The sequence below is a fragment of the Leopardus geoffroyi genome, chromosome E3 (genome assembly GCF_018350155.1).
Source record: "Leopardus geoffroyi isolate Oge1 chromosome E3, O.geoffroyi_Oge1_pat1.0, whole genome shotgun sequence".
In the NCBI taxonomy this organism is placed as follows: domain Eukaryota; kingdom Metazoa; phylum Chordata; class Mammalia; order Carnivora; family Felidae; genus Leopardus; species Leopardus geoffroyi.
The window spans coordinates 18,021,609-18,045,210 of NC_059340.1; the positions used below are offsets into that span (position 1 = coordinate 18,021,609).

At 52.7% G+C, this 23,602-nt stretch overlaps 1 protein-coding gene across 9 annotated transcripts; it reads right to left on the reverse strand.

Annotated features, from left to right (window-relative positions):
* Positions 1-405: 405 nt before the first annotated feature.
* Positions 406-23,383, reverse strand: SETD1A (SET domain containing 1A, histone lysine methyltransferase). 9 transcript variants are annotated; one of them, XM_045462089.1, is made up of 19 exons: positions 23,270-23,383; positions 22,314-22,478; positions 22,004-22,099; positions 19,972-20,242; positions 18,716-18,837; positions 18,262-18,491; positions 17,121-17,979; positions 16,178-16,963; positions 15,294-15,488; positions 15,077-15,164; positions 14,179-14,354; positions 13,942-14,029; positions 11,566-11,907; positions 4,091-5,137; positions 3,502-3,674; positions 3,302-3,412; positions 2,998-3,117; positions 1,321-1,458; positions 406-1,239 (listed from the first exon to the last, which is right to left on the reverse strand). In XM_045462089.1, exons 2-19 carry the CDS (start codon positions 22,461-22,463, stop codon positions 1,066-1,068), a joined length of 5,166 nt encoding a protein of 1,721 aa, XP_045318045.1. In that variant the 5' UTR covers positions 22,464-22,478; positions 23,270-23,383; the 3' UTR covers positions 406-1,065. The 9 variants fall into 9 exon arrangements, with proteins under 9 accessions (XP_045318045.1, XP_045318051.1, XP_045318049.1 ...); XM_045462095.1 differs by having other exon boundaries at positions 11,566-11,853; positions 14,179-14,336; positions 15,294-15,470; positions 23,231-23,344; XM_045462093.1 differs by having other exon boundaries at positions 14,179-14,336; positions 15,294-15,470; positions 23,231-23,344.
* Positions 23,384-23,602: the final 219 nt, after the last annotated feature.

Consider the following 23,602-nt stretch of genomic DNA (forward strand, 5'->3'; position numbering starts at 1 on the left):
CACTGCCATCTGGTTCCAGCAAAGAACTTGGGGAAGGGGCTAGGGAAGCCAGAACCAGCCGGGTGGCTACTGAGGATGGAGCAGGTGGGGTGACCTTATTCCCACTGCATGATGTCAGTCCTTCCCTTTTGCTGGATTTCCCAGGATGCCAGAAGCCCAGCAGTAACTGTGGTTCTGGGAAGGGAAGAGAGGCCTGACCTTGGCCCAGCTCTGGCTGACCTTGGTGGGGGATTTCTGGATGACTATTCCAGCCTATTAGGTGACCCAGAACAATGGTGGTTGAGTCTGTAGGTCTACCCACCCCACACTTCAGGCCATCCACTTCCCCCTCTCTTCACTTGCCCCATCCTTTGTCCTCAACCCCCATCCCCCCACCCTCTTTCCCAAAGATATTCATTCACCAAGCACTTTTGTACAATAAAGTTTAATCACAATTATAAAAATGTGGCGTTGGGTTTGCGCTATTAACATATGTACAATCCAGCCCAACAGGAAGGGCCCGCCCCCCCCACCATCCTGGCCTGGCAGAGCAGGAGCTTCCAGACACCAGGGTGGGAGGGTGACCCACAGGGTCTGGCAGGAACAGAAGATGAGGCAGGGTTCCAGGCACGGAGTCCCTAGGACTGGGGGCACAGAGCCCCCCCCCAGGGGGAGAACATGGCCACTGCCCCTAGAGACCCCCTAAACTGGGGAGGGGTGCACGCAGGGCACAAAGGGGAAGTCCCCATTAACACAAAGCAAGGGGGCTATGCAGCCCCCCAAGAACAGGATCTGTACAGGCCGGCACCCCAGGTTTCCACAGGAAACAGCTGCTGGCAGCTACAAAACATTTACAGCTTCTTCTCCGCAAAGAAAAAAAAGTTAGGGGGTGGGTGGGCAGGGGCGACAGGGGAGGCAGAAGTTGCCTCAAGGGACTGAGGCTCCCTTGCTGGGCTCAGGGCCTCCCAACCCCGTATCTGGAGATGGGGGCATGTGGGCCCTGCTGAGCCCACTAAGGCTGGGGGGCTGGGAGCTCAGGGCACCAAGGGGAATAAATAGGGGTGTGGGCACCAGTCCTGCCCCACCTCAGTTGAGGGAGCCACGGCAGCTCTCGGTGCCACACAGACACGGGATCTTGTTGTCCTCCAGTGGGAACTTGTAGTCATAGGTGATCTCCTCATCCACACCGATGGGCTGCTTGGAGTAAATCACAATCTTCTTCTGGGACTCGATGGTGATCACCTTGGCATAGCAGTTGGGCTACAGGAGGGGAGGGCAGTGTGAGCCGTGGCCGCCCTCCACCCCCATGCCCATCCCACCCTGGCCTGGCCCCCCGCGCACCGTGCAGCAGTGGTTGATGAACCTCGCCAGGTTGCCGCACTTGGTGGCATCGATGATGGTGTCATGGTCCACCCGGAACAGGTAGCTGCTGCCGATGCCTTCCTGCACGTAGCGCTTCTCCCGCATGTCGGCCACCATCTGGTAGGATGGGGTGCCGCCACAGTCAGGGTGCTGTCCCTCAGCTCCCTGCCAGACCAGGCCTGACCCCACCAGCCCCCGTGAAGGGGATCGGGACAGACTCCCACCTACCACCCTGGGGGCCACATCGACCTGTCCTGGACCTATGTAGCTCTTCTCTGGCTGTCAACCTAAGGCGATGATACTCTCACTGCTTCCAGGAGCCCTCCCTCATAGGGCCTCTCCAACCCTGACACCTTTGGCTGCCACTGCGGTGGTCACTGGGCAGGAGCAGTGGCCACTGGCTCCGCCTAGAGCCTCTGCCTGGCCCCTAGTGGAGCCCCCAGTGTATGGTGGGGCTGGGCCACTTCCCGAGATGACAGTGGCCATTTCATGGACTGACTCCTGTTCATCTCTTCTCCCAGGACCCTCTCTCTCCAAAACAAGCACCCATTGGCTGCCACCTGTCACCATTAGTGCCCACATTCTGTGCAAGGAGGAGTAACTACTTCCCAGGAAATGCACAGTAAGGCCCCCTGTATTCTCTTCTTGGGTGATCTCACTCTCTTCCAGGGCTTCAACTGCCAGAAAAGTGGTGGGGACTCCTCCCAAACTTCCATCTTTAGCCAAAATCCACCTCCGTGGAGCTGCTGGGCGTCATCCTCTAGATGTCCCCGGGGCCCTGCAACTCCACATGTGCCAATTGGAACTCATCTCAACCACAGAGCCGCTCCTCCTCCTCACTCCCCACCTCACTGGCAGGCGACCTACCCTAGCTGCTCAGAGCAGCACTGAGAGGTGGCCTCACCTCGCCCTTGCCCTGACTCTCCAGAGCTAACTTGTCGTCTGGTCCCGCCAGCTACCTTGGACCCACAGGCTCCTCTGTTACCCCAGTTGCCACTACCTGAGGCCACCAGGGCCTACTGGGATCTCCGCAACAGCGCCCCACTGGTCTTCGTCTCTAGCTGTCCCCTTTGTCCCACCGCAGCCAGTGCCTGGTGCTTCACGGCAGCTTCCCTCCCCTTACCCCTGGCCCCAGCTCACCAACATGGCTCCCAAGCTCCGTGGAGACTGGCTCCGCCTGCCTCTCTAGGGTTATGTCACGGTGACCTCCTTGCCCTCCTTAGACTACCCTGCCTTTTCATGTGCTGCTGGGCAACTGGGAGCATCCTTCCCCTCATCTGAGTCTGGTATTTTCTCATCATCCTTCAGCTCCTGCCTTACACATCACCATGCACCCATCGCTGCTGCCTCCCTGAGCCCCTTTCTGATCAACCGAAGGCCATCCTTTCCTGCAGTTGTTTGTGCCGTGCCTGTCTTCCTCCACTAAACTGTGCGAGGTGCTTAAAGGGAGAGCGAATACTGGTCTTGTTTCTTGCTGGATCATCACCATCTAGTTTACTAGTATCCGTTACTAACTGTTGAAGGAAGGAAAAACAGAAAGAGGCAGGCTTCACCGACTATGTCCTGGAGCTGGGAGGTTATGTGGGGCTTTATGCAGAGAATGGATGGCATTCATGCCAGCATCCCCTCTGACTGGGGCTGGGTTCGGGGCCTCACCTGGCGGATGTTCTGACCCACGTATTCGATGACCATCTCGTCAGCTGCGATGGGTTCCATGGCAAACAGTCCCCACTCATGGATCCGGCTGCGGCCGAATCGGAGCTTCTTCTTCCGGAACTAGAGGGCAGAAGGCAGACCGTGCTGCTGGGTGCCTCCCTCAACCTAACTCCTTGCCTTTCCTGCAGACCTCTAGGGCAGGAGGGTTCTTTGGCCACTCACCTCCCTCCATGCCCACCCCTAGGGGACTTCATGATGCTGCCCTCCCACCAAGCCTCTCTTCCCCCAAGTCCCTGCTCTTCACCTTGAGCTGGTTTAGCTTTAGCAGATCACTGTCCATGATGGCAGAGGTGCCAATGGCACTCAGCAGCCGCCGCTGCTCAGACCGGCGCTCCGAAAGCACACGGTTAGTCCCCTGGGAGAAACAGGACAGAGGTGAGGTAAGCGACAGGAGAAACCATGGGAAGAGATCCCAGTGGGCCGGATACGAGGGCAGAGCCTTACCTGAGTGTCCGCTCCTTCTAGCTGCCGGGCAGAAACAGGACACACATCCAGGTACCTGTCTTTTTCCTTCTTGCTGATGGGGTAATAGCCTTCACTTCGGGCTGAGCCTGTCTGGTGCTCACGGGGCCCATCCTGGGGCCGCCGCTTGCGTTTTGGAGTGCTCAGGTTGGTGAGTGCAGGATGTTAAGGAAGAAAATGGGTTCCTGACTGGCCAGACCCCTGGGGCCCCACCCCTGTCTCCCTAGTCCCAGCCCAAGGAAAGGGTGACTGAACTTAGCTGGATGTCCTCAGCATATTTAGTGAGGATAGAAAAAGAGAGAGAAGGAAGTCTCAGATCCCACATTTTCTGCCAGAAAAACTTGGGGAGCCAGAGAAGGGGCAGGAGACAGAGAGGAAAGGGTGGCCCGGAAGCTAGAGGAGAAATACCCAAGCTGAATGCGGCAGACAGAACAGGATAGGGAGGGAGATAAAGGTGCTAGGTGCAATCTGAGGGGGACGTTACCCAGCCGTGCAACCCCAGGGAAGCCTGCCCCCACCCCTGGGGCCTGCCTTCCTGTCCAGAGCAGGCCGGCCTTAGGGCCCAGGATATTGGTGTGATGGACCCAGTGGGTGTCGTTAAGCCAGTCAGCCCCGCTTGTCTGCTGCAGTAGCCGCTCGTATGTGAGCCGCAGGTAGCCCATGTCCTCCAAGTCCAGGCCTGAGTTCCAAATGTCATACAGGATGGTCATCTGCTCAAACTCACTGCGGGGCTCGAAGGAGGGGGGTGGAGGGGGTGGGGGGGGGGGGGGAGGCCGCCTGCGCCGAGCATGGGAGCGGAGGCTGCGACGCCGAACGGCACCCTCCCCGTCACTGCTGCTGCTGCTGCTGCTCTCGGATGACTCTGACTCCTCTTCCTCCTCCTCCTCCTCCTCGCCTTCCTCTTGCTGCTGCTGCTGCTGCTGCTGCTTTGGCTCCTCTGCCTCAGCCACCACCACCTCAGGGGCCTCTAGGACCTCATCTGCTGGGGAGCTGAAGAGGGCTGCAGGGGCAGGAACTGGCTCCACGGGCCGAGGGGCCGGCGTGGAGGGCGGCGGCTTGACGGCCAAGGCGTAGTTGTGCTCCAGGAGGATGTGGCTGAGGAGGGGGCCCGGGCGGTCCGCCTCATCTGATGTCTCTGTGGCCTCCGAGTCATCGCCAGGAGGCAGGGTGGCTGGCCCACGACGGGCTGGAGTCAGGGCCAGGTCGGCTAGCACTGCCAGGTCCACTTCTGTCCCTGGCTCAGCTTCTTCCTCCTCAGTAGAGCGGCCTCGGCCTCCAGCCCTGCTCCGACCTCCTCGGGACACCTCCTCGGGCCAACTCTTGACCAGGGACGCATGGTCCAGGGGCAGGTTTCGAATGGTCCGCTCCACGGCCCGGGGAACTTTGCGGGAGACGGGTCCAGGAGACTTGATCTGTGGTGGGGCAGCTGGGGGAGGCTCTGGTGCCGGCACCTCCTCCACAGCAGAGAAGGAGACGGTTTTCCGGCGTTTCTTGGGTGGGGGCAGGAGAGGGATAGGAGAGGAGGGGCGCTCGTCAGGGCGGTGGGCGGGGGCTGGGGGACCTGCTGGCGGCTCAGGGGGAGGCTGGGGCACACTGGGAGGTGGTTCCTCGGTGGAACCTGGGGAAGGAAGAACACAGGGAAAAGGAGAGGGTCAGCAACCTGGGCCAACGTCATCAGACAAGAGGTTCCTCGTGGGCAGGGCACCGGCCGCCTCGCTGAGGAGGCCATGTCCAGGCTGCCTTTTGACAGGCTGCACGCTCGCCCCCACTGCCAGCAGACACTTGGGCTCACTCAGCAAACACACTGCTGCCTCCCGGCTGCAATGTCCTCAGCACTGTGGGCTCCCGCGGCGGGAGGAGATTCGACAAACAGCCACTGAGCACCAACTCTGGCAGGCGTGGGAAAAACACGTCAAGCAGACACTTTCAAAACCCTCACAGAGCTTATAATCCAATGGGGACAATGACGGGAAACAAAGGCACAGCCCAAACTGTGAAGAGTCGGGATAGGAGCTCCAAGGAAACAAATACTTAGACTGTAGCCTGTTTACCAAGACTGGTGGTGACTGACTGAACTACGTCCAAGGACTAGGCACACGGGCCAAGACGAGTTCTGCCAGGCAGTGTATAATGAGGATGCAATTAACCAGGCTCTGAATTAAAGTATCTGTTATTTCAACTACAAACAATGTTCTTTCTCTGTTTAGTGAGGTGAGAAAGATACAATGTAAAAAGCCGAATCTTTGTATTAAAACACTGCATAAAATTTGTTTCCTCCCCACCACGTGCCAAACAGTACTAGAGATTTGCCAAAGTGCATAGGGGTCAAGACTCCCCTAAAGAAGGTGAGAGTGAAGCTGAGATCCTAAGGATGGGGGGGTGGCCTGGGGAGGGGACACATTGTCTTGGGCAGGCGGTGTTCTCTCCCCAGTCCCCCAGAGACACAGCTTCCCTCTGTTGGGCGTCCCAACAGAGGGTCTGAATACAGCTCAAGCCAGACACATTTCCCTGAGGCAGACCCTGTCTTGCAGACTGACCCTCTCTCTTCCTAGGTTTCAGCCACCAGAACAGGCATGGCCTTTCAGACCCCTGGCCCTTCATTTACGTGGCTCCCTTTGTTTGGAATGCCTCTCTCCTCTTGCACGTTGGGAAAGCTCACATGCAACTTTCAGCCCCAGCTCAACGCCATCTTTGTGAAGGCTTCCCCAGCTTCTTCAGACACTGGTAGTGACTTCCTCTCAGAACCAGAAGGCCAGTGCTTCCTAAGTGCCAGTCTTTTTAGTCTGGCAGATTATTAGCTAATATTTTGTGCCAAGTACCAATATAAGACTTTAACATATGTTGACTACTCATTTCATTCCTGACAACTAGCCCTTGAAATGGGTACTATTAATAAAACCCAGTTTACAGATAAGGAAACTGAGGCAGAGAGAGGTTAATAACTGGCCCAAGGTCACACAGCTCACCCCAGGCAGCCTGGGTTGAATTCTGTGCTCTTATCCACCTCCCCATGCTGCTCTGGACATCCTGTAGTGGGGCTCTGTGGTTTCACGTCTTGCTCTAACACTCCCAGAACTAAAGGGCAGCCAGCTCCAGGCCTGACCCAAGCAGGCAGTGATCAACATGTGTCCACTGCCTTAACAGACGTTCCCCAACCAGGCACCCCCAGCAACGTCCTCAGCCTGCTATCTCTTGAGACTCTGGACAGCATCTGGTGTCTCAGCCAGCAGTGAGCCACAGGGTGGTCCTGGGTGTTCGTCCCAGGTCCTCCAGTCTTCTCGCCTCTTCTCCTCTCTGCTGTTTTGGGGCAGCCCTGCCTCTGACCCATCATTCCAACCTAGCTCACTGTGCCCTCTGGAAATCTGGCTCTTGAGGGAAAAAATTCCCCTCCTGGCTCAGCTTCTTCACATAGATCTTTCTTTTGCTTCCTATCCTGAAAGAAACCTGGCCATACCTTTCATTTAGGGAGACAACTTTTGGGGTACCTTTCTGGTCTACAATTCCCAGAAGCCAATGTTTCTGCTACATGACCTGCCCCACTCCCTGCGCCCATCCATCATTAACCGATGACTACCTGACCCAAGGCAGCCCAACCAGAACTTCCCTGAGAATAAGGATCTCAGATAGGAATGGGTTTCTCTGCAGTGTGGACATCTGCTGGAATAAAGAAGCAGGGGAAGCCCATTTGCAGGAGAAAGGAATGAACCACACCAGAAGATAGAATAAAGGCAAATCGGGGTGCCTCAGTGTCTCAGTTAAGTATCTGACTTCAGCTCGGGTGATGATTTCACAGTTCATGGGTTCGAGCCCCGCGTCGGGCTCTGTGCTGACAGCTCAGAACCTGGAGCCTGCTTCAGATTCTGTGTCTCCTTCTCTCTCTCTCTCTGTTCCTCCCACACTTGTCCTCTCTCTCTCAAAAATAAACAAACATTTTTTAAAAAAAGAAGAAAAAGAGGAGGAGGAGGCGGAGGCGGGGGAGGGGGAGAGGCAAATCCTAAAGGGTGTCCAGGTCCCATCTTTGGGTTCCACTAAACAAGCCCTCTCTTGCCATCAGGCCACATATCCTCTATCAAGGTGCATCCTGGGAACTCAAATATCCCTATCATTCGGTAAAAGCCAAGAGACCTGCCTTAACCTTCCTCTCCTCTCCCATTTCTGCCATCTACCTAAGGGGCTTTTTTTTTCTTTTTTTGAGAGCGTGAGAGCAGGGGAGGTGCAGGGAGAGTGAGAGAATCCTAAGCAGGCTCCACACTGCCAGCACAGAGCCTGACACGGGGCTCGAGTCCACAAACTGTGAGATCATGACCTGAACCAAAATCAAGACTCAGATGCCTAACTGACTCAGCCTCCCAGGCACCCTACCTAAGAGACTCTGATATCTCACCCATTCACCCCATTCTCCGCTCTCCAGTGCCTGCCTTCATTCATCCTCAGCCAGCCTCCACCAGTCCCATACCTGACCTTGTTATCCCTGGAATGGTGCCACCTCAGACCCCTACACTCTGACGCCCTGCCCTCTGATCACATTTCCCCAGGTCTCTTCAGTTCACCACATGGCACCACACCTATTCAATTCCCCACCTTCTAGCTCCCTCTAGCCTGTCCTCCTAAATGAGCTGCCTTCCTTCTTGTGCCTGCCTGCAGGGCCCTCACTCTGTCTTCTCCTTTCACGGCACTTTCCACATCCTTCAGCTGCCACAGCCACCCTGTATGGAGACCTCCAACCCTGACTCTGCCCAACCACTTGTGCTCCCTCCTCTTTCACCCCTGAGCCCCAGTCTCAGCGGGGCATCTGAACCAAGCCCAGGTCCCTTTTCAACCTTACTCCCTTCTCTACTTCCTTCCCCAAGGCTCCTCCTCCAGCCATTCCATGGAGCTCAGAAAATGCCCTCTAGGTCTGATGCACAGAAGGCCCTCAGGCATGAAATCCCACATCTCCCTGCCTCCCCAATTACGGATGTGCATCAGACCTAGAGTCCACCCCTCTACCCCCAGATACTGCTCCCTCTCTCCTGGCCTATCTATCTGCCTCCTCCTCTCTGCCCTATATCTACATGCTTCAGTCTCACTTATTTTGGAAAACGAAGCCTCCATCAACCCTGTATTCTCTTGCTGTCTCTCCAATCCCAGCTGGGTGCCTTTGAGCATCTCACTAAGCTTCAGATTCCTCATCTGTAAAGTGGGAGCAACAGGGATGGAATGAGGACTAAATAAGAAGACAAATCTGCAATGTCCTAGGCCTATAGCCTGGCACACAGGAAGCACTCAAGAAATGTTAGTATTACTCATTACAGCCTATCAACTCTCTTTTCACAAGAGTAGTCTACCCTTCCAAGAGGCTGGTTATCTCTGTCACCTGCCTTTACTCCTGAACACCCCATAACTTGGCTCCAGTCTGATCTGCTCTATTGAAATTGATAAGGTCACTAGTGACCCCCTAACTGCCAAATCCAGCAGAAGCTTTTCCTACCTTACAACCTTTCTTTCAGCCTGTTGGTACACACCACTCCTTCCCTTTGAAAACTGAGCGTCCTGGTTTCCTTCCTATCTTGCTGATAGCTCCTATTTGGCCTCCTCTGGCTCCCCTTTGCCCACCTGTCTCTTACACAATGGTAAGGCACGAGCCCTTCTCTTGTTCTAGGGTTTATCACATCATTCTAGGGTATACAACGAGCATGTTCACACCCACACTTGCCCTGTTCCCAAGTATTTACATTTCCAGCCCACTGGTTCATCACACAGCTTCAGATCTACTTTTTTTTTTTAATTCTTTATGTTTTTTTTCTAATTTTTTAGTTTTGAGAGAGAGAGAAAGACAGAGCATGAGCAGGGAAGGGGCAGAGAGAGAGGGAGACACAGAATCCGAAGCAGGCTCCAGGCTCTGAGCTGTCGGCACAGAGCCCAGCATGGGGCTCAAATCCACAAACCATGAGATCATGACCTGAGCTGAAGTCAGACGCTCAACTGACTGAGCCACCCAGGTGCCCCAGATCTACTGATCCAACTGCCTGTTGGATGTTTCTTACCTGGAGGTCCCAGAGGCATGTCAAAGTCAATCTTAAAGTATCACATCAGCTTTCTTCCTAATTCTGGTTCTCCTTGACTTCCCCTGCCCAAAAAGTAGTTCGACCAAGTGGTTCTATCTCCTAAATTTCTCAAATCCTCATCCCCACTTCTACTCCCTACACCTCACTCATAACCACCTTTGCTTTGGTTCACGCCCTTCACTTACCCGCATCCCTTCAAACTCTTACACAGGTCACCCTACCTCCTTCCTCACCTCTCCGAATCCTTCCCTTTCCTGCCAGAATGATCTTTCTGGCAAAATGCAAAACTGACCACATCCCACCCTACTGAGATTGATGCCCTCTGACCACCACCAGCTCTTCTGCTACCGACAGACTCAGGAGAGGCTGGGAGAGGTGTTTTAGGATTAATGAGAGCTTTGACTCGTGAGGTCTGCACCAGAACAGAGTGCACCAGTGCTGGGAGCTCTTCATGTGGTCACTGTCCATCTCAGACCAGATTCTCAGTAATATCTGAGAGATGTCTGGAAGGCCACATGCATTTACGAAGCCTATCTTGAAAACTGACTTATAAATTCCATGCTAAGAACACCCTACTCCAAGTTACCACCATTGGTTCCCTTACTTACTAACTGCAATAGCCTCTTATTCTTCCTCCACAAACTCTGGCCCCTCTCCAAATTTTCTAGGCACTGCTTCTTTTCAGAACACAAATATGATCATGTCATTGCTCTGATGGCATTCCACTGCCCTCAAGATAAAGACCAAATTCCTGGTATGATCTACCCATTTTGTACGACCCAGCCCTTGCTCACCTCTCCAGAAGTCACCCCAGCTTCTCCTCACTCTCCACCATCCAGAAGGTTTCTTTTATGTCTTCCAACATGCTGTTTGCTCTGCCCTCAGGGCCTTTGCACATGCTAGTCATTAATGCCGGCTGCCTGCTTTACCTTGATTTCAGCTCAATGATGCTTCAGCACAGAAGACAGCAAAGATGTCTCCACAGATGTAGTCAGGTTCTCAGAGTCCTCTATTGTGGTGTTTATCAGTTTGTAACCACAGATTTTCTTAGGTATTTATTACTCAACTAAACTGTCTCTCCCTATAGACCATAAGCTTCAGGATAGTGAGAACAGGACTTATTGTGCCTACCACTGTATCCCTTGCACCTACTGTAAAGTACCGATGACTCTTCAACAACATGGGTTTGAACTGTACGGGGCCACTTACATACACACTTCTTTTGATAAATACAGTAAGGTATCATAAATGTATTTTCTCTTCCTTAAGATTTCAATGACGTTTTTTTCTCTACCTTGCTTATTTCTTGTAAAAATACAGCACACAGTACATACAATATGCAAAATACGTGATAACTTACTACTTACACTATCAGTAAGACTTCCAGTTAATTGTATGCTACTAACAGCTAAGTTTGAAGGGAGTTAAAAGTTATGGATAGATTTTCGACTGTGCAGGGGGGTTGGTGCCCTTAACCCCTGCATTGTTCAAGGGTCAACTGTACTCAGTAAATAAATACCTACTGCCTGAATGAACGGTTCACTCAGAAGGACAAATTATGTGTATGTGCTATAAAATAACTGAATGTACAAATCCACAAAAGAAAGCAAACATAAAATTAAGTTCCAAGCCAATGCTGTTACTAGTTGCTTTCCACCTATTTGTCCATTTAATCACCTGCAAGTATCCACTACACATTTAAGGCACAGACTCAAGAAAAATAGGAGGAATTTGTTAAATTGGGATTTTCCTTAATTATTGGAGACCATTCTGTTTTCCTTGTTAGCCAAACACCCTGCCCTGGCTCTGTAAACCGCTCATGACAGCAGTTTGAATGTGGCCATAAATGTCTCCAAGGAAGGACTGACAGGAGATGGTGACTTTCGTTTTCAAAGTCACATATTTGTACATAATTAAAAACTGCTAACCCTGTCACTGTTCTCACAAAGACAGACAGACACATAAACAGAGACCAAATGAACAGCTCAGCATCACCTACCTACAGGTCTTGCCGGAGACTTCTCCTGTTCAGGGAGAGGTGTGACTGGGGAGCCTGCAACCCGCTCTGGCTCGGGCTCTTCCACAGGCGCTGGCAGGGGCGCAGGGACATCTCTGGGGGGAGGGGACGTTGAGGGTATGGTTGCTGGCTGCTCCTCTTCCTCTTCTTCTTCAGAGGAGGACTCAGATGATGAGGAGGATGAGGAGGATGAGGAGGAGGAAGATGAGGACGATGACGAGCTGGATGAGCTGCTGCTCTCGGAGTCTGACGTGCTATCATTTTCACCATCTGAGTCGGCATACAGAGAACATTTGGAGGACGAATCGCTTTCCCCGTCCTCGCCTGGAAATCCAGAAGGGGCAATCAGGCGAGGTGGGAACACCCCTCCCTTGGTCAAGCCATGGGTTCATTCACTGACTCCCTACCATGGACGGGTTAGGCACTGTGCTAGGTGCTGGGAAGTCCAACCCTCAAGGAGTTGAATAAGCACACTATTTGTTCACGGTGAGATAAACCTCAACATGAAAGGCTAGGGGACCATGGCAAAGGGAAGTCCTGGATTCTACCTGGAAGATCCGGCCAGGGAAGGGATCCCTGGGAGGGAGATGCTGAAGTCAAGAAGGACAAGTAGAAATACATTAAGCAGGGGCGCCCGGGTGGCTCAGTCGGTTAAGTGTCCGACTTCAGCTCAGGTCATAATCTTACAGTTCATGAGTTTGAGCCCTGTGTTGGGTCTCTGTGCTGACAACTCAGAGCCTGGAGCCTGCTTTAGATTCTGTGTCTCCCTCTCTCTCTCTGCCCCTCCCCCACTCGCATTCAGTCTCTCTTTGAAAAATGAATAAACATTAAAAAAAAAAAAGTACACTAAGCAGACACGAGGGCTGAACAGGGATGTCAAAGGTGAGGGAAGGTGAGACACCTGGAGACCAGTAAGCGGTCTGCTTTAAGCTTTTCCCAAAGTGGGTCTTATAAATGCTGCCTAGATGACAGACTCATAAAAAGGACTGTAGGATAAAAGAAGCTTTAAAAATATATGTTTTATGCCTCTGGGAAAGGGCAATACACTGGAAGAATTCTGTAAGAAGTTAAGAAATTTGAAGTGTCTGAGGAACACAACTGGGTAAATTAGAACAGACAGTGCTGGTGGCCAAGGATGGGTCTGGAGAATGGCAAGATAGAGCTGAACAGATAAATGGGAGCTAGGTTGTAAATGGCCTAACGTATCAAGAGGAGGAGTCATCTTATAGAAAATAGGGCGCTAGGAATCGACTTTACGGAGGAAGTCACAGGGTCAGGTGTTCGCTGAAGAAAAGAAAATGCCATTGGCAGACTGGAAAATGGATTGGAATGAAGAAAGAAGGATGGAAACAAAGACGAGGTAATCAATCAAAACTGCTGCAGAAGACTCTAACTGAGAAAAGACAGAACAGCAGGAACAATGAAGGCAACAAATCCAAGAAACACTGAGGTGGTGAAACTGACAGAAAGCAGTGACAAAATGGATGTACAACAGTCTGCCCCCTTAGAGGAGGTGACCCTGCCCTCTTCTTTCCTGAAAAGATAGGCTCTCAGATCATCATTCTCCCATCTGGCCTCTGCTGAAATGGCACCTCTCAGAGGCACTCCTTCTCCAAGAGATCTAGAACAGCCCATCTTTCCCCAGCTCCCCCACCCGTTACTCTCTACCCCAGTAACCTAGTTTCTCTTCTGCAACGTATGTATCTCTGAGGTGCTATTATCTGTTCACTCGTCAAGTCTCCTCCTCCCCTCCAACTGATCACAAGTTGCATGAAAGATGTGTCCCCAATACCCAGAACAGCGCCTGGTACACAGTAGAGGCTCAACAGCGATTTCTGAACAAATGAATGAGAAGAAAGACTAAACCGTATATCCAAGACTCAATGGATGTGGAGGGAGGAGGTGTTCAACTGAAGAGCAGAGCAGTGTCTGGTGATGGCAGCTAAGGGGAGAGGGGAGGAAGGGGAAGCATGGTTCGGTGGCTGGACCTTAAAGGAAGAGCAGTGCTCAAAGGCAGAAAGGCATGGTCTGGTAGTTATCAAGGGCTGGCAGGAGAACATGGACCACTTATCTTGAGGGGTTGGGCAAATTAAGTACATTCTGCTAGGCTGTCTTCAGAAAGGAGCAAAGTTTCAGTATAGGAGGTAAGCAGAAGGGAGTGTTCTGCGTATTGGACTTACTGTTTACAATGGGCCAAGCATTCCAAAGGATAGGGCTAAAGGACAGCTGCTTTTGAGAAAGGCAAAGGTGGCCAATAAATCTAGCATGAAATTTCTGTGGACTCAGGGAAGCGATAGACAGGCAGCTGAATTCCTTCTTCCCTGAGCCAGAATTCTACTGTGTTCTGTCTGTACCTACCATCTGATGCCTCTGTCTCCTTCTTTGTAGTATCCATGGCTTCCTCACGTTCTTCATCGTCTTCATCTTCCTCATCCTCCTCCTCATCCTTAAAGAAAAGGACAAACAGGGACTAACAGGAGAAGAACAACTGTCCTCCCGGAGGCACAGCTACCTGGGCTCCAGCCCAGAGAGAAGGTGGCTGTGGTGACAGGAACTCAGCAAGTAGGCTTTTGGCAAGAACCGGGTGCCCCTCACCTTCTCTGAGGAGGACTCCTGGGATGCTTCCTCCCCCTCACTGTCCAGAGCAAAGGATTTGCGGTGCTTGCCCTGGGTCTTGCTTCGCTCTTCATCTCGTTTTGGGGGCTTGGTTCCCGGACGTCCCGGCTCTCCAGCCTCCTTCTCTCGCTCAGGGTCTAGGTGCATGTGAGTGGCCGTTAGAGCAATTTACCATCAGCAGTTAACAGTCCCCGTTCCCCTGACCCAAAGGAGCTTTTGCACACACCACTGCTGATCTTCCTGACAGTCCGACAAGACAGACCTCATTTTACAGACAAGAAGCTGAAGCTCAACAGAGAAAAACCCAAAACCCCAGAGCTACCTATAACATTTTATAGAGTTTAAACATACTGCACCCGTTTTACCTTTCATCCTTTTCTGGGTTGGGTGGAAGAGGGAGAGGACTTGTTATGCCTGACCAAGAAAACAGTACTAAGGTAAATGGGTCTCCAGGGAAGCAAATCGGACTCAATAAGGAAGTTTCCTAGCCACGTAAGCTGTCAACCAATAGCTCAGACTTAGGGAAACTGGGAGGGAGGTTGCAGAAGAGCTTTAGATGGGGAACTTGGGCCGATGACCTGTTAAACCCTGAAATCCTACGACTCTAAATGTTGAAAGTATTTCCATTTTACAGGGGAAAACTGAAATACAGAAAACTTCAATCAGCACGCCAGAGTAAGAACCACAACTAGAACCCAGGAATGACCCCATCTTAAGCTTCTCACACATCTCAGAACTGCTTTCATTTAACCTTGCACCAAAACCTCTACTTGGCTACTTGCCCTCTGACATCTTCACCCTTTACCTCTGCTTATTACTTTCCTATCAGAAGCTAGCACCCTTTCCCTTTTCTCCTTCCATCTGACTTCCCACTCACCATCTTCATCCTCCTCAGCTGGAGTGGAGGGCCGGGGCCTCTTTTCCTCACTGGCCTCTGAAATTTCCGAAGGCTCTTTTCGCTTTACCTGGGGCGCCGAAAGAGACAGAGCCTGTTTAGAACTCAAACTCTCATGGTTCCCAACCACCCCTACCCCAAGGAAGGGAACTCCCACCCTGCTGTCTCCTCCCTACTAGGCAAGACCAGTTCTGGGTACCTTGAAAGAAGGCAGCCGCAGGGCCCCTCGCAGCCCTGACCCAAAAGCGAAGGCCTCGATGCCCGTGGTACCCCCACTCTTGGCCCAGTCTACGAGGGACAGCAGGCCTGGCTCTTTGAGTTTTGTCTTCTCTTTATCCTCCTCCTTGGCTTGCTGTTTGGCTGCGTTCTGGAATGGCTGCGGGCAGTAGGGGGACTGAGCCCCAGAACCCAGGCGTTCCCTCCTGCCTCCTGCCTGAGAACTACTCCCAGGTCCCAGGAATACAGAAATGCATCTACTCACTCCTCTATTTGACACAGATCTATGCCACACCCCCCTTGCACCAGCCCCCGTACAGACATTTCTTCAAAGTCTGTTCATTGAGTCCATCCCCCTTTATTATTCCTAGTCTACAGATGGGCACATTGAAGACTGAAGCCCAGAGAGACTTAAGGGCCTCGTCTGCCAGAAGCATGCAAACAGTAGAGCTAGAACAAAGCTCCTCTGACTCTAAAGCTTATGTTTGTTTTGTTTTGCTTTTCTGCAAGCAAGCGAGCGAAAGAGAGAAAGAGAATATCTTAAGCAGGCTCCACGCCCAGTGTAGAGCCCAATGTGGGGCTCCATCTCACAACCCTGAGCTCATGACCTGAGCCAAAATCAAGAGTTGGACACTTAACCGACTGAACCACCCAGAGGCCCCTCAAACTTATGCTTTCCTACTGTTCCATTTGCCCCAGTTCTCCTGCTCAACCACTGTGCCCCATCAAGTGGTTATACAGTCTCTCTCTCCACTTGCCTTGATCGTCTCTATTTTTTACTTTGAGCTGTGTAGCCTGGAAAAGCCAGAAGTCTACTTCCTCCAATGGAGCCCCAGGTTTTCCCTAGTCCCAAGCACTGGCCCTCACCTTGGCCTTCTCTTCCTTGCTCTCCCACCACTGGTCAAAGGCTCCAAAGGCCACATTCTCCACCATCTTGCGGTTGAGGTCTCGCTGCATGATGCTCTTCATCTCTTGGACTAGGGTGGCCAGCACACGCCCCACGGTGCCTGCTGACGGTAGGGCCTTGCCCTCTGCCAGCTCTGCTTCCTCCCTGGGAGGTAGCCGGGCCTCTTCTCCAGAGACCGAGGAGGAGGGCAGGGGCTCAGCTGCCATGGGCAAAGGCAGGTGGTATGCCTCCCGGGAGTATGCCCCTCGGCCTTCTTGCCCTTGTGTGTACAGAGCGTAGGGTAAGCCGTAGGCTGCCTCTTGGGGGGGTGGGAATGGGAGGAAGGCCTCCCCAAAGGCCCCACCAGGGGGGCCAGCTGAGGCAGCAGTCAATCCCTTGCCCTGCCGCAGCTGATGGAGCCGAGTTAACATCTGGGTCTGCATCTGGAAGGACATGGGCATCCCTCCCCACTGAGCCCCAAGTCGATCCATGAGCTCTAGGGAATTCACAAAGTCATAAATGTGGGGGGGTGGCGGAGGAGGTGGGGGGTACTCAGGGGGTGGTGGCCCATCAGGGCGTGGTGGGAGGAGGTAGGCAGGCTGGTGGGGAGGATAACCAAGGGGTAGGGAAGCCAGGTAGGGAGGAGGAGGAGGGGGTGGTGGAGGAGGGGGTGGAGGCTGCTGGGGGGGTGTTGGGGCCGGAGGGGGTGAACCGCCCCTGTCATCATCAGAGATCTCCATATCCTCTCCCGAAGAGCACGGAGAAGCCTGTAGGAGTGCAGAGGAGGGTCACATGAAACTTCTGCCTTTTCCATGGGCTTTTCCTCAAATCCCTGTTTTCTTATCTAATTCCCTCCCCCACCCCACCAGACCCAACCCTGCCTCCCAGATCCCAGTCATCTCTGCTGGCTAACCCCAACCTCACCTGGTTCTGTCCGTTGGCCTTGGGAGACTCCCGGGTAACCCCTGGTTCCCCACTCCCTGTAGGTGCCACATCCTCAAAATTAGCTGGGGCTGGAGGGGGCGTGCAGGGCCCATGACCTGACCCAGAAGGCACCTCACTCCCTATGTCTCTAGACCCAGGGCCTGTGGTGCTGTTCTCTTCCTCTTCCTCTGTGTCAGAGGCCAGGAACGAAAACTTGGAGCGCTGCTCCTTCAGCAACATCTCAATGCGGGAATCCAAGCTGCTATGCTGAGCGAAGGGCACACTCTCATTGGTGGTCTCTGGGGCTGGGGAGCCGGAGCGGGCAGGTGAGGCTGGGCGGGGGGAGGTCCGAGCTTCTTCTCTCTCAGGGCTGGGCCCTCCCCCACCCCCGCCTCCACCAGGTTCTGGAGGCTCCGGGGGTGGAGCTTCTGAGGCAGGAGGCCGGTAGTCCTGGTCAGCAGGCCGGCTGGGCTCAGGGGGCAAGTAGGAGGTGTAGGAAGGTGGGAAGCGCTCAGCTGCATTTTCAGCAAAAGATGCCCCAGGGGGCTCCTCCCGAGTTGCGCGGCGGGGAGGGTAGGAAGCATGGCGTTGGTAGCGATTCCAGCTTTCATAGTACGCTGGGTAGTTTGAGTCAGTACCACGAAAATGAGAGGATGAGGACGAAGAGGAGGATGAAGAGGACGAGGACAACGAAGAGGAGGAGGAAGATGAGGAGGAGGACGAGGCAGTGGCTGCAGTAGTGGCGGAGGCAGCTGTAGAGGTGGTTGTGGGGGCTGAAGATGCAGAGAAATGGCGGCGGGAAAAAGAATCTTGGTAGCTGTTCTCTGACCGCCGAGGCTTGAAGGAGGTTGAAGTGGTGCTGGAGAAAGAGTGCAGGAGTTAGCTAGGTTCAGTTCTGTAGGACCAAACCCTAGTGTCCTGGTTCTCAGTACCCAGGCGCCCTTGACACTGCCCCCAAAGGAAGATCTGTTGGGTTTCTAGCTAGACAGGGGGTTCCCTGTGGACAGGGATTCCGTTGGCTGAACCCATAAGAGAAACCAGGACAAATTACTCCCAACTCCCTTTTAGGGAGACTCCAGGTTTCTTCTTTCTAGTGTCAACTCCCAGAATCTGGGGGTCCCAGAGGGTGTTTACTCTGCACCTGCTGGAGTAGGCAGAGTCCTGAGAGTAGGGGGTGCTGCCCCGAGATGTGTAAGGGGTTCCTTGGGAGGACTGAGGGGTGAATTGGCCAAAGGAAGATGGGGTGTCTTGTCGGCTGCTGGAGAAGCTTGTGTCCTGGGAGCAGGGGGTGCCATTGCCAGGAGTGCCCACCCCAGCAGAGCCCGCCGGGTAAGCAGCCGTGTCAGAGGAGGAGCGACGGCGGGATTCAGTCTAGAGGGCAAAAGTAGAGCACGGAGAAAAGAAGACATCAAGTACCATACAACAACTTGCCCCTCCCCAAACCAAGAACCTCAGTTCCCTGTCTTTTGAAAGCATCTCTGCATCTTTTCTTGGCTCTTGCCATCCTTAATGGAAGTCCAGAACCTCCCAAATACTGTTCCTGGCACCCAAGTACTGTGCCCACGTGGCTAGGGCCGTGGCAACAAGCTTCTTACCGTCTCAGTGGCTGCACCAGAGCCCTGGAACTTCTCGCTCAGCGCCTTGCCCCCAGTGGGCACCGTCTGAGGGGTGTAGGAGCCATTGACTATCAGTTCATAGTATTTCATTCGTTGTTGTCCTGGAGGGAGGAAAATGGGAGCCATCAAGAGTCAGATGGAAGAAACAACTGCTTCCTTCTTTGGCTTTCCCATTTCTTTCTCAGGCCTCAAGTTTCCTATAACTTCTTGGAGTCCTGAGTTCAGGGATTTCAGGTCTTCTACCTTGTCTCTACCTTTGGGACCTCCTACTTCATCTCTACCTAATGATACAACAACATACTGAACGGCACTTTACAATCTATAATCAAACATCTTCACTCATAAATTAGTAATCTAAGTTGGATAATCACCAGGAGAGAAAGGCATCAGTACCCCTATTTTATAGGCTCAAAGAAAATTGACCTGCACAAAGTCACAAAGTTGGTCAGTGGCAGACTGGAATTCAAACCCAGGTCGTCTGATGCTAGATCCCACCATGCTCTTCATCCTACAAACTAAAGGTTGCAAAATGGCAGCCTGAGGGCTAAATCCAGGCCACAGTTGTGTTTTATTTGCCCTACACAATCACTTAAAAATTTGGCGGGGGGGGGGGGGGGGGGGAGGGATTTTCAGCACTTAAAAACAATGAGATTTCACACAAAAACCTAGATTCCTGGCTTAATATAAAAACATTATTTGGCAACAGTAGTTTTCATTCCCAAGTGCAAACTGGCTAATACCAACTAATAGCCGTCTCCTTCAGATGACAGTGTACTCTACAGTCCCCGACTCCTCCCTACTGTTTCTCAACACAGAAACCCAGACTGCTTCACTTATCTGGACAGGTCCCTATTCTCGATCCAAAATTTCAAAACCCCCCAAAACTTAAAACCAAACATTTTTTTGAATTTGGTCTCAAAACTTGATCTGAACTGAGGCTATTTACTAGGTTTTATTGATGCTACCTAGTATAACCCTTCATATGTTTTCTTACAAACATGTTACATGCTAGACTGTAAGATGCTACCCAACCTTGCCAAGGACCCCCCCACACACACACGAAACGCATAAAAACCACAATCCCTCTGTAAAATTCTGATTTCACAAACACATCTGGCTCCAAGAATTGCAGATGAGGAATCATGAACCTGATCATTCACCTGGCCCCAACAGGCATTTGCATATAAAGTCTCTGCTGGAACCCAACCTTAGGCAGTAGGCAAGAGAGCCCTCACCTTTGATGTCGAGCTGGGCGTGGATGATGTTGCCCATGACGGAGGTAAGGTGGAGGTTTTTGACTGTTTCCTTGGCTCCCCGAGTGCTAGTGAAGAGCACGCGGGCCAGGCCCAGGTGCTTGCGAGTACGGGGGTGAAGAAGGATCTCTACCTCTTCCACCTCGCCATACTTTCGGCACATATCCTTTAAGAAGGTCTCCCGCACATTGTCATTCAGCCTCGCGAAAGTCACTTCCTTCAGAGGGATCTGTCCGATATAGAACTCATCCAGCTGTGGAGAAGACAGGAGTCTTGAGTCTGGGGTCTCAATACTGACTACTGTTCCTTTGCCTTTTGGGAACTTGGTTCAGAGAGAGACGACTGGGAAACCCGGGCAAAGGAATGGGGAACAGGGGCTCCAACAGGTGATAGATAGGTCAGTCTGACCTCTCTCTGCTCTGAGTTCTTCTCATCACAGAATAATACAAGAAATCAGGAAAAGAAACGTACAACTGACAAATAAGTATACGTCAAAGAAATTAATTGTAGAAAATAATTTAGTAGTTCAGCTTTTACCATGGACTGGGCAACAGAAATACAAAGATGAAAAAAAAAAAAGATTCCTGTTCAGGAAAGCAGACAAGACATATATACGTAGTCACTGTTGTGACACAAATGTCCGCAAAAGCGTAGACAGGGTGTTTAGGAACCCAGAGAAGAAAAGTGTTGTTCCGAGTGGCGGCAAGGAAGAATTCACAAAGATGGTGTCACTCCTATTTGACTTTTTGGGTAACAAGAGTTCAAGAGGTGACAAGGACTTAAGACATGAAACTATAAAGTAACTTGGCATTTTCTAGAAACTGCAAAACGTATAGTAGAGTAGAACACAGATATACAGCATCAAGGCAGGAGATGAGGCTTAGCCAAATCTATAATCATATGTGCCAACGCACAAAAATATGGACAACAAAAATAATGTAAAAGCCAAATAAAAAATACAAATGGCAGGAGCCATCTGTGGTGGAGCATGAAATGGGAAAAGAGAATGGAGGCAAGAAACCCCATAAAATGAATACAGAAATTGTGTTAGAAAATCAGCAATGGAAACAAAAGAATTAAAATAAAAAGGAAATGTGTTTAGAAAAGAATCAGCAAGACTTGGTGATAGATTATGTAATAAAAAAGAGGACAATCATAGGATGACTCCCAGGTTCCTAGTTTGTGCAGCTAAGTACATGGTATTACCATTCATCAGTAAAAGGGAAATGGAAAGGAAATCAGGATCAAGGAGTAAAGAGAACTTCTTTTCAACCTCTTGAGTTTGAGATGTCTGTGGGGCCTCCAGGTGGAGCTGTCCCTCTACCAGGCATAAAAGTCTGGAGTTCAAGAGACTGATCTTGGCTGGAAACAGAAATTTAGAAATCACCATGTCTCAGTAACAATCCAAATCGTGTATGTGAAAGAGACTGTCCAGGGAGAATACACAAAGTGAAAAAAATGGAGTGGCAACCTTACAAATATTTATTTAATAAAGAAGAATAAAGAATTAGTGAAGAAAACCAAGACCCATCAGTTTTCAAGAGCCAGTCCAAGGCCTGATGAGTATCCTGCCTACACAGGGAAAGAGAAATACTTTGAGGAAACAAGATGGATCAAGGCACCAAACGAGGGGTGAAGAGCAGAGAACTCCAAGGATGGCGTTCCTGGCCTTGTCGCTACCCTTAATTGTTGAGAAACTGGCATATCACACCAGGGCACTGTCATGCTGTGACACGGACTACACAGTGATAGGTACAGCAAAGAAATGTGCCTTTACTTCATCCTTCAAGAAGTCAGCACTCCTGCTTGAGACACCTAACCTATAACTTTCTAGAAGATAAACACAACTCCTCTCCAGAACAACTCAGTCTCACAGCCTCCGAGCTTTTAAGACTTGGTTGTGATCCTTTCATAGGAAAACCACTTTTATCAGGTTATGTTGAGACAAAAACTGCCAGGATGGATCCTCCACACCTCCCAAAGGCCACCACACCAGGGTCTAGCAGATACATACCTTAAACTTAGGGACTGGGAGGGAAAAGTCTCTGTTTTTGGACCTGACGTGGCATCGGGGGTCTTGGAGGTCTTCGACTGGTATGTATTTTGAGTCCTAGGAATGAAAGCAGGAACAGAAAGACAGCTCAAGGTGAAACTGTTGAGTTCTAGGAAGCCCATTTGGAGACTCACATGCAAAAGAGCTGAGTTCTGGTTGCACACTTTTAAGAAAGGCAGTCTATGGGTATGGGAGTTCAGGATGCTGAACAGAGGTAACAGAGGAGAATGGGGCCTGGAGTTCCCTAGATGACAAGGCCTGGGGCACTCACGTTGACACTGAAGTGGACTCCATCATAGCGGTACACCTTTTGAGAAGGCCTGCGCAAGGCAGGGTCCAAGGCAGGATCCACGATGAGCTTGTAGTTCCGCCACTGGAAGCTCGGGGCTTTCTGCCCATCTCCCCCACCTTCCTGATCCATCTTTGCTCATTTACACTGTCAGGAAAGAGGAATAGGTAAGGGGGTTCAGGGCTTAGGCCTGACCCCCTTGCTGCCCCTCACCGACCAGCCCAGACTTCAGGTCCGCTCATCACCCCAGTTTCCACACCTCACCATGACCCGTGGCTCCCCCAGATTCTCCCCCAAGTACCCTCTCTCACAACACCCCATTCTCTCTCCACCTCCCAACTCTCCCCTCAGGCCCCCAGGCCCATCTCGCGCCCCCTTACCTTCCCGCTCTGCTCAGCGCGCGCCCCACTTGGCCTCAGAGCAAGACCCCTCCCCCGCCCCCTGGCAGGCCCCGCCCCCTCCCGCCTCCTCACCGGCCAGCGGCCCGGGCCAAGCCCGGCTCTCGCTCCCACACACCCGCTTGCGTCCCCGCGCCCCGATCCTCTGGCCAAGAGGTGGCACCTCTTCGGGGCGTTGGAAACACCGCGAGACCGAGCTCGAGACCCGGCTTCGGCCCCGAATCCGGGCGGGGGGGTGGGGGGGGGGGGGAACGCGCGCCGCTGCCCTCTCCTCCCGCCCCGGCGCGTTCTGCCCCCCCATCTCCGCGCACGCGCGGCGAGGCCTCACTCACCCGCTCGTGGCGAGCGGCTCCCCCTCCCCCCACCCCGCGCGGCACCTCAGCGGCGCGAGGCGGCGGCGGCGGCGGCGGCGGCAGCGCGAGACCCGGCCCCGCAGCGGTGGCGGCGGCGGCGCCCCCCCACCACCACCTCCCCGGCGCGCGCACCAAACACCACCGCCACCTGCGCGAGGCCCAGCGGGCACAGCGTCTACATTCGCACTTTCGCCACGGGTGCCGCCGGGAGACCCACGGGGCCGAGGAAAGCGGCTTCGCCTCGGCCGGCGCCCTTTAAGGCTCCAGAGTTGCGGCCCAGGGAGCCTGGAGATTGGCCGCATTCCCCGGAGAGTGGGCTTCACCACGACTACCCAGCTGCTCTGGCCTGGGGTCCTTGACGAATCGGCGGCGACGAAAGCAGCGACTAATCCCTGAGGAAAAGGGGGCGGGGCGGAGGGGAGGAGGCCAGCCAGAGCTGGGGAGATTTGAGTGGCGCGTTGAACAGGCGCAGATTCGTCAGGCGGGCGGGGCGAATCGGTGGATGGGATGAGCGCTCCTT